The sequence below is a fragment of the Crocuta crocuta genome, unplaced genomic scaffold, assembly GCF_008692635.1.
Source record: "Crocuta crocuta isolate KB4526 unplaced genomic scaffold, BGI_CrCroc_1.0 scaffold15, whole genome shotgun sequence".
In the NCBI taxonomy this organism is placed as follows: domain Eukaryota; kingdom Metazoa; phylum Chordata; class Mammalia; order Carnivora; family Hyaenidae; genus Crocuta; species Crocuta crocuta.
The window spans coordinates 1,964,462-1,979,464 of record NW_027530508.1 but is presented as its reverse complement, the minus strand read 5'-3'; the positions used below and the strand labels follow the sequence as shown (position 1 = coordinate 1,979,464).

Below are 15,003 nucleotides of genomic sequence, written 5' to 3'. Positions count from 1 at the left end.
AAAGAGGAGAGGCAGGCACACTCCTTCCTATGAAGCTAGGATCCTTGCTCCAGGATCATGAAGTTCCAGTCCCAGGGAATCCCAGAAGGGTCCGCAGGAGCCCTCAAGGCAGTGTTTCCCAAACAGTCATTCTTGGCTTCCTCACTGAGCTTACGACAGAAGGAATCATTCCGTGGAAATGGAGGTCAGGGCTCCAGTGCGGAGCAGTGTGCAGCCAGAGTACAGTGACAGGCATAATCTTGCCAAGCTGTGGGGCTCAGTGATGTTTCCCCCCTACTTCCCACTTCAGAAATTAACATCAATCAAAATCCAGAATGACAAGATGCGGACTGGAAACCTTCCAGCCAACATGAAGAAGAACCGGGTTTTACAGATCATTCCATGTAAGAGCCCTCTTCCCACCCCAAAGCCTTAGTGCCCCATTCCCTCCTTCCCCTTGACCCCTTCCACTTCTCAGGTACTAATTAGTGATCACCTTAGAGACAAGAATTAGGGCACTGCCTCTTGTCGCCCTTAGTTCTTCAGTGGCTTCTGGAAATGAAAAAGCCTGAAGGCCAAAGGGTTTCTCCCTCCTGCACTGGGAACAGGCATGTTATTGCCCAGCTGGGATGGGTGGGAAGGAAAGGTTGAAAGAGAGCCAGGAGGTCGTGTTGGGGAGCCACAGCTGCTGTCCTTCCTGCAGATGAATTCAACAGAGTGATCATTCCAGTCAAGAGGGGTGAGGAGAACACCGACTACGTGAATGCATCCTTCATTGACGTAAGTGGGGCTGTATCTCCAGAGCTCTCCACCGTCCATGGAGACTCAGTTGGGCCTTGCAGTGCTTGGGAGAATTGTCTTTGAGTCAGTCAGCAAACACAGAACTGATGGCAACCTGTACCCTAGCTCTGTCAGGCCCCAGAGAGGAGAAGGCAGGGAGGAAACAGAGGGCACACACCAGAGTGATAACTGGAGGGGAAAAGCTCATAGCACACACCAAAGGCTAAAAACCTCCGGTCCTACTAATACCTGTTCTCTTCGTCCCAGCTCCAAACCCCCATCCCTCATCCTCCTATACAGAGACCAGTGTGTCAGACAGGTTTGGTCCTTGACCAAAGGGGAGCTCTGCCTGAGATGAGTTTGCCTCCAAGCAGCCCCAGCCCACCCAAGTGGCCTGTCTTCTTCTTCCTCTCCCCTCCCTGATTAAACCGCCTTACTCCTATCATTGATCTGGCTTGCATAGGGCTACCGACAGAAGGACTCCTACATCGCCAGCCAGGGCCCTCTTCTCCACACCATTGAGGACTTCTGGCGAATGATCTGGGAGTGGAAATCCTGCTCTATCGTGATGCTAACAGAACTGGAGGAGAGAGGCCAGGTGAGCTCAAAGAGGTCCTGGGCTGTGGGAGAAAGAGACCCCAGGAAAAGGGGTGGAGGGGAGCTAAGAAGATATGTTTGGCTTAAACCATCCAAAGAGCCATATCCAAGCAGTTGATGTGTGAGCAGTCTGGAGCTTCTCTCAGGACTGGAAGGGCGGAGTGGTCTCAGCCTCCAGACAGTTCCCACCTTTTTACTTCTGTCCTGAATACAGTTCACCCCGAGCCTGGCTTTGTGGACTCCCCCTCCTCCCCCCACCCCTCCCTGGACAGAGCTGGTGAAATGAGGGAGGCAGAGCCAGACCAAGGCTCTGATGTGGAGCTCCTGAGTGTCCCTAAGTAGAGGGTGCCTTTCAGGCCAGGAAAATGAACCAAAGGACTATGGGAGAACGAGTTGCCTCTTTGCAGACTATAGTAAAGGAAACAGTGGAACTTGAGAAATAACAAGAAGAAATTTATAAGTTAACATTCAATTAACAAGGAAATCTTTTGAAGAAAAATGTCCTTGAGTCATTTAAAAAGTAGAATTATCTGAAAACTCAGAATATACGGGAGCATAGAAGCCCCCTTAGGTCAGCTCCATTCAGTACAGGAAATCTCTTAACACTGTTCTTGAGTCACCATGCAGCCTCTACTGAGCACTCTAGGTCTCAGGGATCACTCGTTCTCCACCCATCTCCCACCCCACCTCTCTCTACTGCAGGGTGGCCCAATGTGTGTTCATGCGGTGTTTATGATCCTAAAGACTCTTCTGCTGTGGTTAGAGTGCAGTAAATGGTTGCTTCATGTGACTTAACAGCGATCAGAATTGAGAGAAGCCAGCAAGGGCCTGGTGATAAAGATCTTTCTGAGCCAAGGTGAAGTTTGGACTTTATAGGGTGGTTTAAGAGCCCTTGACAATATCAGATTTGTAGGGTTTTTTTGAAAGTCCCTCTGGCTCAGTGAGGACAGATTAGAAACGAGCACACCAAAGGCAGAGAGGAGGCTGGGTCAGTACTGCTGGTGGCCTAGACTCAGGGGTGATGACAGGGGGTCTGTCCCAAAAGATAGTGAAGAGACAGCACAGGCTGGGCAGGATGAAGAATTAAGGATGGCACCCACTTATGACTCACTGAATTTGCAACCAATGAAAAATAAAAATCACTAAACATATATTCCATGCATTGTCGCCAGCTACATCTTCCCCATTCTGTACTTGTACAGTTTGTTTCTTTTAATCTTGATACATTTTATACATATTTGCACACCCTGATGTCAAGGATTTGTCAAGAATTTTTTTCAGTTTTAATCATTTAGCACATGAGCTATTCTTTCCAGATTTCCATCCTGTCTCTAATCAACAGACCTACTTCATGGGTCTTCAGCTATCATTACTAACAATACTGATGAGCAGAGGTTTGGGGCTCAGGTCCCTGCTCCGCAGTTGTGCGCTGAGCTCCATGTTATCGGGAACTAGATGGCGTGTTTCCTGGCCCTCTGATAAGCTAGGATGGAAGGTGCAGGTAAACCGCGGGCCTGCATGAGGTTATCCCCACACTGTCTGCCTCCAGGCCCGTGACGGACAGGCCTAGACTGCAGGCGGAAGAGCTGGGATGGCAAGCACAGGTGTCCTCTCGCAGTCCCCTGCCCTGTGACCAAATGCGGTCCGGTGAATACCTCACTAAATACATAGTCAGCTGATTGAGGCCTGTTCCCCTCTACCTACCACTCGGCCTTACGCCTCTTGCAGGGCCAGTGAGACAGCAGCTTTTGCCCTCAGGAGCTTCTGAGGTGAATCAGAACAGGATATTGATGACATCCTTTACAAGGCCTCGCTGCCCCGTAAGACTGAATTCCACGTCCTGTTCCATCTCCCATCCATCTTGTCAAGTGTAGCCTCCAGGGAAACCACCACAATAAGCCCAAGTGATACGATGAAAGGTCTCTGCATTTATACTACATGACACCACCACTTCCCCACGCCTGGTTTTAAATTCCCAAGGAAAAAGTCTCAATCCCAAAATGTAAATTTTATATACATTAAAATCCCAAAAGAATGAAAACTTAAAATCCGAAGTCCCCTTCTCCCTGTCTTCTTGTTCTGCTCCATCTTGGCCAAAGGGGTCCACCAAGATGCTCGTGAATCCGGGCGCCCTCAACAGCTGTAAGTTGGACCGTTCATCCGCGTGGGCAGAGCAGTTCCAGCAGTTTCTGCATGGGGTCAGCGCAGCCACCGGTTGTGTGCCACTTATCCACAGTGTCAGTAGAACGAGATTGCATTAGACACCTGCCATTCAGTGTATGTCCCCATCACTATTGTCAGCCTTGGACCACACAAGAGACCAGCCGCCGTGTAGGGGAGGAGGTTAAAGGCAGCAGGAGAAGAGACACAGGAGCTACTGTGGCAGCTTCTCTGGGCTGTCTTTACCCAGAATCCGTAACCTGAAAACAGATCTGAGGTTAGAGCCCCCGGTCCCAGGTACTCTGCTGCCGGACCTGACCGTCTGTTCCCCCATCTCCCACCGTCCGCTCCTGATGATTTCAGCACCTTCCATATTGCCCCTTGGCGGCCCCTGTGCCTGACACCTGCCTCTGCTCTTGAAGGCATACGTCTCCATGCGGGCGATCCACGTGGTCCACTTCGGTCTTTTGGCCTCTCGGCTCCCTCGGCCTCCCAGTCAGGTCACAGCCTTGTCCCTGCCCATATCTGTTCTGCCTTTGGGACCTCAGCCCTGGATCCCGCCCTGCTTACCATCTGCTGAGCACCGACCTCACTACTTCCCTCCTCTTACTCCAGGAAGGTTTTCTCTTCACCATGTCTCTGGAGCTGTGGCCGGGGCCCAGGGGCACAAGAGCACCTGGCTCCAGGGTTCCCACACACAGCAGGTTCACCTGGTCACCACTCAACTCTGACAAAATCCACAGGCTGAGAGACATGGGTGGAGGTGACACCAGAAAGGATGTATTTCAGTGAGGCCAACACCAGGACAGTAGCGGACTGACGTCTCAGAGACTGTCTCCAAAGTGCTCAAAATATTTCTAGGTTCATGTAAGGAAGCTGTGGGATGAAGTTCAGTAGGTACGTGCAGGTGGGCAAAAGGGCCAGGTTGAGCCTTGTCGTGCGGTCAGATGTGTGGGGTCTTGGGGAAGTCAGGGCAGTCGTTAATTGCCTCAGGGATAACTCTGGTTCCCATCCCTGGATGCTTTGTTTGCCGGGACTTTTGCCTGAATTAGGAGAGAAGCTGGAAAGAGAATTAATCAGCTTTCTAGCTAGTACAGACTGAGGTCAAAATGGACGCGGTTGAAGTCCTCTTTCAGAGCCACCGACTCCTCCACTTTCAGCCTGCGAATCCCTGCTCATGTTCTCACCTTCTTCCTTACTCTCTGTAGGGTTTTTGTGGTTTGTCCTTATTATAATCCTTTCCTTGCTAACATCTGTTATTCCCTCACAGTCTCTTACTTTCATGGCACCTTATCTTGCAACCTAGCTCTTTTTTCTCTAAGAAATCAGACAAGAACAGGCTCATCTTCCCTCCCGCAAGCCCCCAGCCTACTCAGATCTGTAGCCATTCTCTCTCCTTCTCTCCCGTTGCAGTGGGTGGGGGTCCCTGCCCCTCTCTGTCCGGGACCTTCCCCTCCTGCCTTCGCAAGTGTGCTGCCGCAGTGCTCCCCAACCCTTGCCTTGGTCAGCAGCCACCCGTTAACGCCAGCCAGCCTGTGTGCTGTTGCACTTCCTGTCTACAAAATGAAAATCTCTCTCCTGTCCCTTAGTTCCTTCCCTCTGTACCCCGTTTCTCTGTACCCCTTCCTTCCCAGCACAACTCCTTTGAGGAGTTCTTCTGAGTTCTGTCCTCATCCTGTTCCTTCTCAGGATCACTGGTGACTGCTTTCTTGCCATTCCAGAGGCTTCTCTCTTATCTCTCTGGTCCTTTTATAGCAGCATCTGAAACACTCAGTGCCTCTCACCTTAAAACACTTTCTTCCTTTGAATTGTATAACATCACTCCCTCACTGGCCTGGCAGCTCCTTTCATTTTCTTTGTGACCACCTCCTCCTCTGCATGACCTTTTAACCATTGAAGTATCCGAGACTCAGCCCTTAACCCTCTGTTGCCTTAACACACTATCTTTTGAAGACCTCATCTAATTGTGTGGCTTGAGATGCTGTCTGTATGCCAGAGTTCCCCAAATCTGGGTCTCCAACCCAGCCCCCACTTCCCAGTTGTGTAGCCATGTACCTGCTTGATATCTTCACACGACTCTCTCTGTTGAGGATCTCGAACTCCACCTGGCCCAGATGAAACTTGATTTCCTCCTTCCCCCATACTAGTCCACCCCAGTCTTACCGTCTCGGGAAGGGGCACCGCCTTCCACCCGGTTGTTCACTGAGAAGCGTAGGAGTTCCCTTCATTGCTCCCCTTTCCTCACTCCTCACACCAGTGAAATCTGACCCGTGCTGACCATACCCACTTCTCTCCCGTGTGACTACTGACCTGTTCCTGGAAGCCATCGTCCCTCACCTGCACCCCGGAAGTAGCCTGGCAGCCTGCCTACCTGCTTCCATTCCTGCCCACCTTTAGTCACTTCACATGGCAGCCAGAGATCATTTTGAAAATATAAACCTAACTGTGGTCACTCCTTAAAATCCATTTTGAGGGGCGCCTGGGTGGCTTAGTCGGTTAAGCGTCCGACTTTCACTTAGGTCATGATCTCGCGGTTCGTGGGTTCGAGCCCCGCGTCGGGCTCTGTGCTGACTGCCAGCTCAGAGCCTGGAGCCTGCTTCAGTCTGTGACTCCCTCTCTCTCTGACCCTCCCCTGCTCACGCTGTCTCTCTCTCTCTCCTAGAAATAAATAAAACATTAAAAAAAATTTTTTTTTTAAATCCATTTTGGGCTTCCTGAGATCTTTAGGGGAAATTTTACCCGTGCATACAAAATTTAGGAACCTTTCATCTGCTCCCCTGCAAAACTGTCACCTTGAAACTCCCTCTACAGCACTGATCTAAACCTCTTGGTTGGTCCCAACCACCTGTAACCACCTTGGGTGGATTGTCCCCATTCGTCAGACTAGCCACAGCATATTCCCCATTTGCTTTTATGGCTGACCAACTGCCTGGATGGCCAAGTTGATTAAGCATCCCACTCTTGACTTCAGCTCAGGTCATGATCCCAGGGTCATGGGATCAAACCCCGCATCATGCTCCGTGCCAACAGCATGGAGCCTACTTGGGATTCTCTCATTCCCTCTCCCTGCCCCTCCTCATTCTCTCTCTCTCAAAATAAATAGACATTAAAGAGAGAGAGATTCTCTTAATAGTTCCCTAACTCTGTATCCCTGGCGGCCTCCTTCCATTCTCCTTTTCTTCTCTCTTGTGCCTCACCACCGAAGGTCTCAAATACCTGAAAGCCATCAACTGTGGGACCATACTATTTCTTTTTCCTGTCATAGTGTCATTCTAGCTCCTACACTCCATTTCTCTCAAGACCATTTGGATCTTAGCACTTGTAATGGTTTTAAAGCCCCAGCCTTCAGTCCTAGCTGGTAAACGGTGTAAAGGCAGTGTTGGGAGGGAACGATAGCAGCAAAAGTCATTCCACTCACTAATGCCTAAAAACCAACATAGTCTCTTGTTTAAGAGCCTTAATTAGAATTTTTTTGAGCTGTTCTTGTTGATGAGAGGTCCCAGAGCCCCAACCCCCATGGCATCCCCAGGGCACCCAGTGGGCACATGTGGAAAAGCACTGGTCTATGACATTTCTGTGATCCACCACTTTGATAATTCTGTGTTTTAAAATGAGCTCAACATCATTTATAAAGGGAGTAATGAATGATTACACATATGAAAAGCAAGAAGAGTCACTAAAGTGGACTTTTAATAACTATTTTATTTGGACTGAGAGACTATTGGTGATTTTTGTTTTTCTACTTCTCATAATTTTCCCAATGAATGTAAAGTACATTTATGGTTGAGGATTTTAAAATTGCCAGTAGTGAAGTATCTGAGATCTTCCCCAAAATGCTCTAAAAAATGGACAGTATAACTATTGTTTTGTTTATGTATTGATAGCCTGACTCATTCTGCAAACATTGAACAAATTCATTTCCCAGATACTGAGAGCCTACTACATGCAGGCAGTGTGCAAGGTGCCAGGGAGACAAAGATGAAAAGTGGTAGTCGCTGCCCACAAGGAGCTGTAGAGGAGATTGAGCCAGGTGCCAGCAAAGACAGGCCACAAACCATCTCTTGCTCACTAGCAAGGACAGAAATGCAGGTGCCATCATAGGTTCAAAAGATAAAGAGGAGGAGCACCTGGGTGGCTCAGTCGGCTGAGCCCATTGGTTGAGTCATGGGTCATGGGATCAAGCCCCATGTTGGGCTTCACACTGAGCATGGAGCCTGCTTAGGATTCTCTCTTTCCTTCTGCCCCTCTCCCCCAGTCTCTCTCTCTCTTAAGAACAACAAAAACAAGATAAAGAGGAAAGGGATGATGGGTGCCAGGGTGGCTCGGTCGAGTGTCCAACTTCTGCTCAGGTCATGATCTCATGGTTCATGAGATTGAGACCCACATCGGGGTCTGTGCTGACAGCTGAGAGCCTGGAGACTGCTTCAGATTCTGTGTCTCCCTCCTTTTCCTCCCTTCTCCTGCTTGCTCTCTCTCTCTTTCAAAAATAAATAGACATCGGTTATGTGGAAACTAATTTGACAATAAACTATTTGTAAAAAAATAAAATAAAATAAAATAAATAAATAAATAAATAGACATCGGGATGCCTGGGTGGCTCAGTTGGTTGAGCAGCTGATTTCGGCTTAGGTCATGGTATCATGGTTCACAAGTTTGAGCCNGATCTCATGGTTCATGAGATTGAGACCCACATCGGGGTCTGTGCTGACAGCTGAGAGCCTGGAGACTGCTTCAGATTCTGTGTCTCCCTCCCTTTCCTCCCTTCTCCTGCTTGCTCTCTCTCTCTTTCAAAAATAAATAGACATCGGTTATGTGGAAACTAATTTGACAATAAACTATTTGTAAAAAAATAAAATAAAATAAAATAAATAAATAAATAAATAGACATCGGGATGCCTGGGTGGCTCAGTTGGTTGAGCAGCTGATTTCGGCTTAGGTCATGGTATCATGGTTCACAAGTTTGAGCCCCGCATCAGGCTCTGTGCTGACAGCTGAGAGCCTGAAGCCTGCTTTGGATTCTGTGTTACCCTCTCTCTCTCTGCCCCTCCCCAGCTCGCACTCTGTCTCTGTCTCTCTCTCAATAATAAATAAGCATAGGGGCACCTGGGTGGCTCAGTCAGTTGAGCGTCTGACTTGGGCTTAGGTCATGATCTCACGGTTCCTGGATTTGAGCCCCACATCGGGTTCTGTGCTGCCAGCTAGCTCAGAGCCTGGAGCCTGCTTCAGATTCTGTGTCTTACGCTCTCTGACCCTCCCCTGCTCATGCGCTCTCTCTCAGAAATAAAAAAAACCAAATCATTGCTTTAAAAAAAGAAATAAGCATATAAATAAATAAACAAACAAAGACGTTAAAAAAAAGAAGAAGAAGAAAGGGATGGAAGGGTGGCCTGTGCTGTCTGAAGCGCCATGGCTGGGTGGGAATGTCACTGGGGTCAGTTTGTCCAGCTTAGCAGCCTGAAATAAGAAAGCATCTATCAGATGTGGAAACACCCCAGGGAGCGGGGTGGGGGGTGGGGGGTGGAGGTGGTAATGGAACAAAAACATTTCCCTCCACCCTGCCATTGAGTGTTGGATATGTCTGAGGTGACGGTCAGAGTTCTTCAGAGATACTGTAACATACTGCAAATTAGACTAAATAACACCAAAACGTTAAGGGATTATGTCTAGTAAGGGAATTAAGTTTTTACATATACAGTGGACCCTTGAACAGCATGGGGGTTATTCAACCCCCAGCACCCCATTTCTACCTTGTACAGTTGAAATTCTGTGTATATCCCAGGAATGAAAGCTACAGCATAGGGAATATAGTCAGTGGTATCATAATAGCGTTATGTGATGACACATGGTAGCTATGCTGGGTGAGCACATTATAACGTATAGACTTGCCAAATTACTATGTCATTTATCTGAAATTAGTGTAACATTGTTTGTCAACTACAATTTTTTAAAAAATCTGTGAACATAATAGCCTACTGACCTGAAGACTTACCAGTCACATAAACCATTAGCACATATTTTGTATGTTTTACATATTCTATACTGTATTCTCACAATAAAGTAAATTAGAAAAGAAAATGGCATTAAGAAAACTGTGAGGAAGAGAAGATGTTTACACTGTACTGTATTTATCCAGAAGAATTTTTGTATAAATGGGCCGTGCAGTTCAAGGGTCCAGTGTAGATGTCCTAGTGAGAATCAGAAGTCCATCGGAGTGAGACTAAGTAATGTAATGACATTCTGAGGTTTGGTACCTTGGAGATGAAGCGTGTCCAGTAAGAGCTAGCTGTCTGAGAGGGGAGCGGGCAGCTCAGAAAGCAGCCCTGCCTCTACCGCGCATCGTGTCCCGAGTGCCTCACCCCTCCCATCTGTCTCTCCAGGAGAAATGTGCCCAGTACTGGCCTTCGGATGGCATTGTGTCCTATGGAGACATCACAGTGGAGCTGAAGAAGGAGGAGGAGTGTGAGAGCTACACCGTCCGAGACCTCCTAGTCACCAACACGAGGGTAAGGTGGCCGGTGGGCGCGCCTCCTCCCCTGGGGAGAGCCACGGTGCCCTGCATCTGTGACCCCCCCTTCTTCCAAAGGAGAACAAGAGCCGGCAGATCCGGCAGTTCCACTTCCACGGCTGGCCTGAAGTGGGCATCCCCAGCGACGGGAAGGGCATGATCAGCATCATCGCGGCCGTGCAGAAGCAGCAGCAGCAGTCAGGGAACCACCCCATCACTGTGCACTGCAGGTACCGCTCTCCCCAGCCCTCTGAGGGGCAGAGACAGTGATGGGGCACAGGCAGGGGAGGCGACGGCAAGCATCCTGGTGAGTGTGTGGCAGCCCAGCTTGATGACCAGCACAGGGCCAGATAATAAGAGCGTCTTGGTGTTTGAACTTCGCGTTAAATGCTAGGGCATCAGGGAGAGTAAGATACTGGGCGGGGGAGCATTTGAGACGGTGCTGGGGCGCAGGAGAACAGCAGCGACACTGACAGTGGGGAGACCATTGGGCAACGTGGGGGTGAGGCCCTGGCGTCCTTAAGAATCACAGGAAAAGAGAAAAGGGCAACCGTTTTCAAACAGTGTGAAAAACAATGAGTAAAATGAAAAGCATAGTTGTAAAAGAGAAGTCTAGATTAGAGGGTGCATCCCGAGTTTGTAAAAGGCAAAAGATTTATAAGATCTGAAGAGAAACCAGAGTATCCGAGTTTGAAACAGCATTACTGATAATAGTTGCTGTCACTGACAGAAAATGGTGAGGGACTCATTTGGGGCGAGGATGGTTAAGGTGAATTGTTGGGGCATGTTGTTTGATTGCATTTTAGAAAAAAAATCTGCCATGAGTTTGTATTGCTTTTATAATAGGAAGAAAAAAAACTTTAAAAGAGAAGGAAAAAGTATAGTATAAATCCCTGCAAATTAGTTTTCAAAACAGAAAAATGAGCAAAGGAACTCCCAGGACTGGATCCAGTGAATGTGCTTCAGGAATGTTGTAAATTATCTCAATGTTAATAGGGGACTGATTCCATAAGCTCTGCTGTGTCTTATGCTACAGAGATGCAAAAGTTAATGAGGAGGCTGCTTATATACTGGGTATGGATTAATCCTCTAGATCCTTGTTTGTTTTGTGAACAAGGCAAACAGGAGATAGTGAAGGAACATAGATTTCTGTTGGGGGGCACCTGGCTGGCTCAGTGGGTAGAGCATGAGACTCTTGACCTCAGGGTCATGAGTTCAAGCCCTACGTGGGGTGTAGAGATCACTTAAAAAAAAAAAAAAGAGGGGCACCTGAGTGGCTCAGGTGAGTAAGCATTAGACTCGATATTAGCTCAGGTCATGATCTCAAGATCCTGAGTCTCTTGGGATTCTCTCTCTCCCTCTTTCTCTGCCCCTCCCCCACTCACGTTCTCTCTCTTTCTCTCTCTCTCTCTCTCTCAAGTAAGTAAGTAAGTAAGTAAATAAATAAATCTTAAGGAAGAAGTGGCCAAGTGCACCGTCTACTACAAACGGACAGTAAACATGAAAAGATGTTAAACTTTACTAGTAATATTCTGAGAAATGAGGATGAAAATCGTGCAGCGTGGCTTTTTATCTGTTGGATTGGCAAAATTAAAAGGATTCCCTGGTAGGGCGCCAGCTGTCTCTGTTAGTGGAGCATGTAGCTCTTGATCTCAGGGTTGTGAGTTTGAGCCCCATATTGGATAGTGGAGAGATTACTTTAAAAATTAAATTAAAAAATAATACATACAAATTTTAAGAAAAAAGATTTCTTGGCCCACCCAGATAAATAGTTCTTTGCCTACACTTTTTTCTCTCCCTTGGTCACCCTCTCCTGGCAAAGTCCAAACTCTCTAGCTACCCTGCATCTGCACCGTGCAGCTGAGTGTGGCTGAAGGAAAGCACCGGGTTGCAGGCCTCATTTTATGTTCCTGACTGCTGGGCTCATGGTCGGCCCTTAGTGCTGCCTAGCTGTCCTTCTGCACCGTCCACTCTTCTAAAGCAGGGCTGGACATGCGAGGGCCCGCCGCCACATCTGGCCTGCCACCGAGTTTTATACCGGTTGGCAAGCTAAAAACTGTTTTTACATTTTTAAATGTTTTTGTGTTTTTGTTTTTGTTTCTTTTAATCAAAAAAAGACTATGGGCCCCTGGGTGGCTCAGTCAGTTAAGCATCTGACTTTGGCTCAGGTCATGATCTCCTAGCTCGTGAGTTCAAACCCCACTTCAGGTGAACTCGCGCCCCACTTCGGGGTCTACATTCCCTTTCCCTCTCTCTCTGCACCTGTGGGATTCTCTCTCTCTCCCTCTTGCTCTGCCCCTTGTTCATTTGTGCTGTCTCTCTAAAAAACGAATAAATTTTTAAAAAAATTTTTAATCAAAAGATGACTATTTTATGACCTGAAGATTGCATGAAATTCAAATTTCAGTGTCCATATGTAAGGTTTTAGTGGAGCCCAGCTGTGCCCATTTCTTTACGTTCTGGCTCCTCTGGTACTTCCCTCCCCTCACACTGCTACTCAGCACGTAAGAAGTCAGAGTTGTGCAGTTAGATCCTGATTTTGTCATAGCAAAACTATGGTATTTTCTATCTGGCACTTTATAGAAAAGCTTGCCAGACTTTGTAGGCAAAGCCTACATGATTATTCCACACCTCCTCTCAAACCTAAAACCACCACCACCTCTTCTGTGCTCACATTTAAGAGAGGACGGTGTTTTCTGTTTGACTAAGAAAAGAGAAGCAGTCAGGACTTGCACATGCTCCCAGCACCACACCTGCCAGTCCACCTGCATTGGTGCTGTGGACCCTGCATCCATCCTGTTCGGTGGATGAATTGTCTGACCTCTCTCTGCAGCCCGTTGCATTAATCATCTAAAAACAACACACGTTTAGCTTACGGTGTCTGCGGTCAAGAGTCCAAGCACGTCTTAGAGGAGCCCTGCGCTTCAGGGCCTCACAAGACCAGTCAAGGTTTGGGCCAGGGCTGTGGTCCCATCTGATGCTTGATTGGGAAGGATCCATTTCTAAGCTCACTTGGTTGTTCAGTTCCTTGTAGGCAGCTGGACTGAGGGCCTCTGTTGTTTGAAATTCTGTGCCATGTGGACCTTCCCAGTGTGGTGGCTTGCTTCTTCTAAACCCGCAGAAGGACTTGCTTCTAAGTCCTTGCAGGACAGGCACCATGATCCCATGTAACATAATCACACACGTGTCGTTATATGCATCCCATTACCCTTGCTATTGATCTGTTGGTTAGAAGCACGGCACGTATCCTGCCCGCACTCAAGGGGAGATCACACAAGGGCATGAACATCAGAAGGTAGGGATTTTGGGGGCCGTGGTGAGGCCTGTCTGCCACACACACTCCATTTGGATATCACTTCCATCCCCTTTTGTCTTCTCAGGGGCCTGCCTTCACTATCCTACATCATCATGTTTTCCTCTGAATAGCTGTCTGGATAACTACCATCTTCATACGGATGTGCTGTATTTTCTCCCATCTTAATATCTTAAAAATTCTTACCTCTAATTCCCTTCCAGGTAGCCCTCTATTTCTCTGTTTCCCTTAATAGTAAAGCTTCTCAAAAGATTTGTCCAGACTAACACCCCAGGTCCTCTCTCCTCATTCTCTCTTGATCCCATTCCAAGTTAACCCCTTCCCTCCCACATTCCATTGCACCTGCCCCAGTGGGGGCTACCTGTGACCTCCACGTTGCTGAGCCCAGAGATCATTCTGTCTCATTACCCTTGATCATGAGCATCAAACACAGTTGACCACTCAGTTCTCTGTGAAATGCTGTCAGCACTGCTTCTCTCCTGGTTTGTGTCCTCATTGGCTGATTCCTCCCTAGTCCTTGAACCTCTTCTGAGCCCATCTTGTCACCTGGCTTCCATACCAACTCCTGTGTGGCATTATCACCGGTTCACCCTCTCCCCTAAACTACAGATTTATATGTCTCGTTACCTAGTCAACATTTCCACTTGGGTATCTTCAGTTTAAAGGGTTCAGATAAGAACTACTGGTCTTTAGGATGCCTGGGTGGCTCAGTCGGCTAGGTGTCCAACTTCAGCTCAGGTCATGATCTCACAATTCATGGGTTTGAGCACCACATGGGGCTCTGAGCTGACAGTACAGAGCCTGCTTCAGATCCTCTGTCTCCCTCTCTGACCCTCTCCCCACCTCTCTCTCAAAAGTAAGTAAACATTAACAATTTAAAAACAAAAAGAAGAGGGGCGCCTGGGTGGCTTAGTCGGTTAAGTGTCCGACTTTCGCTTAGGTCATGATCTCGCGGTTCGTGGGTTCGAGCCCCGCGTCGGGCTCTGTGCTGACTGCCAGCTCAGAGCCTGGAGCCTGTTTCAGTCCGTGACTCCCTCTCTCTCTGACCCTCCCCTGCTCACGCTGTCTCTCTCTCTCTCCTAGAAATAAATAAAAAAATAAAATAAAATAAAATAAAAACAAAAAGAAGAACTTCTGATCTTTCTTTCTAAGGCTTCTATTTGCACAGCCTCCCCCCAGCCAGTAAGTGGCATCTCAGTCCCCCAGCTAATTCCTAGGAGAAGCCTTGGAGCCACACCATTCTGCGTATTCCCTCACCTGTGCGCAGCTTCAGAATCAAGGATTCGTCACTCCCTCCACCAGCACCCCTCTGTCTGAGCCGCCACCCCTTCTTCCCAGTAGCTGTACTGGCCTCGCTGATTTCCCTGTTCCCACCCTCCCACCTGTTCTCAACACAGCAGCCTGAGAGACCCTTATAAAACTTCAGTCAGACCACATCACGCAGAATCCTAACAGTGGCTCACAAGGCCCAACGTGATCTGAGGGCTCTGACCTCACCCCACCCGTGCTCCTTCCTTCTGTCGGTCCATCCATCAGATCTGGCTACACAGCTTCCACACCTGGACATCCTGCCTTGTGCCTGAGATACCCCTCTCCCAGACGGCTACTGGGCCTTGTCCTCGCCGCCTTCAGGTCTCTGCTTGTGTGACCCACCCCCTCCGCCACTAGA

At 48.3% G+C, this 15,003-nt stretch overlaps 1 protein-coding gene across 2 annotated transcripts in view; it reads left to right on the top strand.

The window, feature by feature from the left end:
- The window catches only part of PTPRA (protein tyrosine phosphatase receptor type A), a 115,116-nt gene that overhangs the window by 98,103 nt on the left and 2,010 nt on the right, over positions 1-15,003 (top strand). For both annotated transcript variants that reach the window (XM_077766974.1, XM_077766973.1), the window contains 5 exons: positions 290-383; positions 683-759; positions 1,223-1,357; positions 9,894-10,019; positions 10,100-10,251. In XM_077766974.1, coding sequence (XP_077623100.1) covers positions 290-383; positions 683-759; positions 1,223-1,357; positions 9,894-10,019; positions 10,100-10,251 — 584 coding nt within the window. The remainder of the gene's footprint in view (positions 1-289; positions 384-682; positions 760-1,222; positions 1,358-9,893; positions 10,020-10,099; positions 10,252-15,003) is intronic.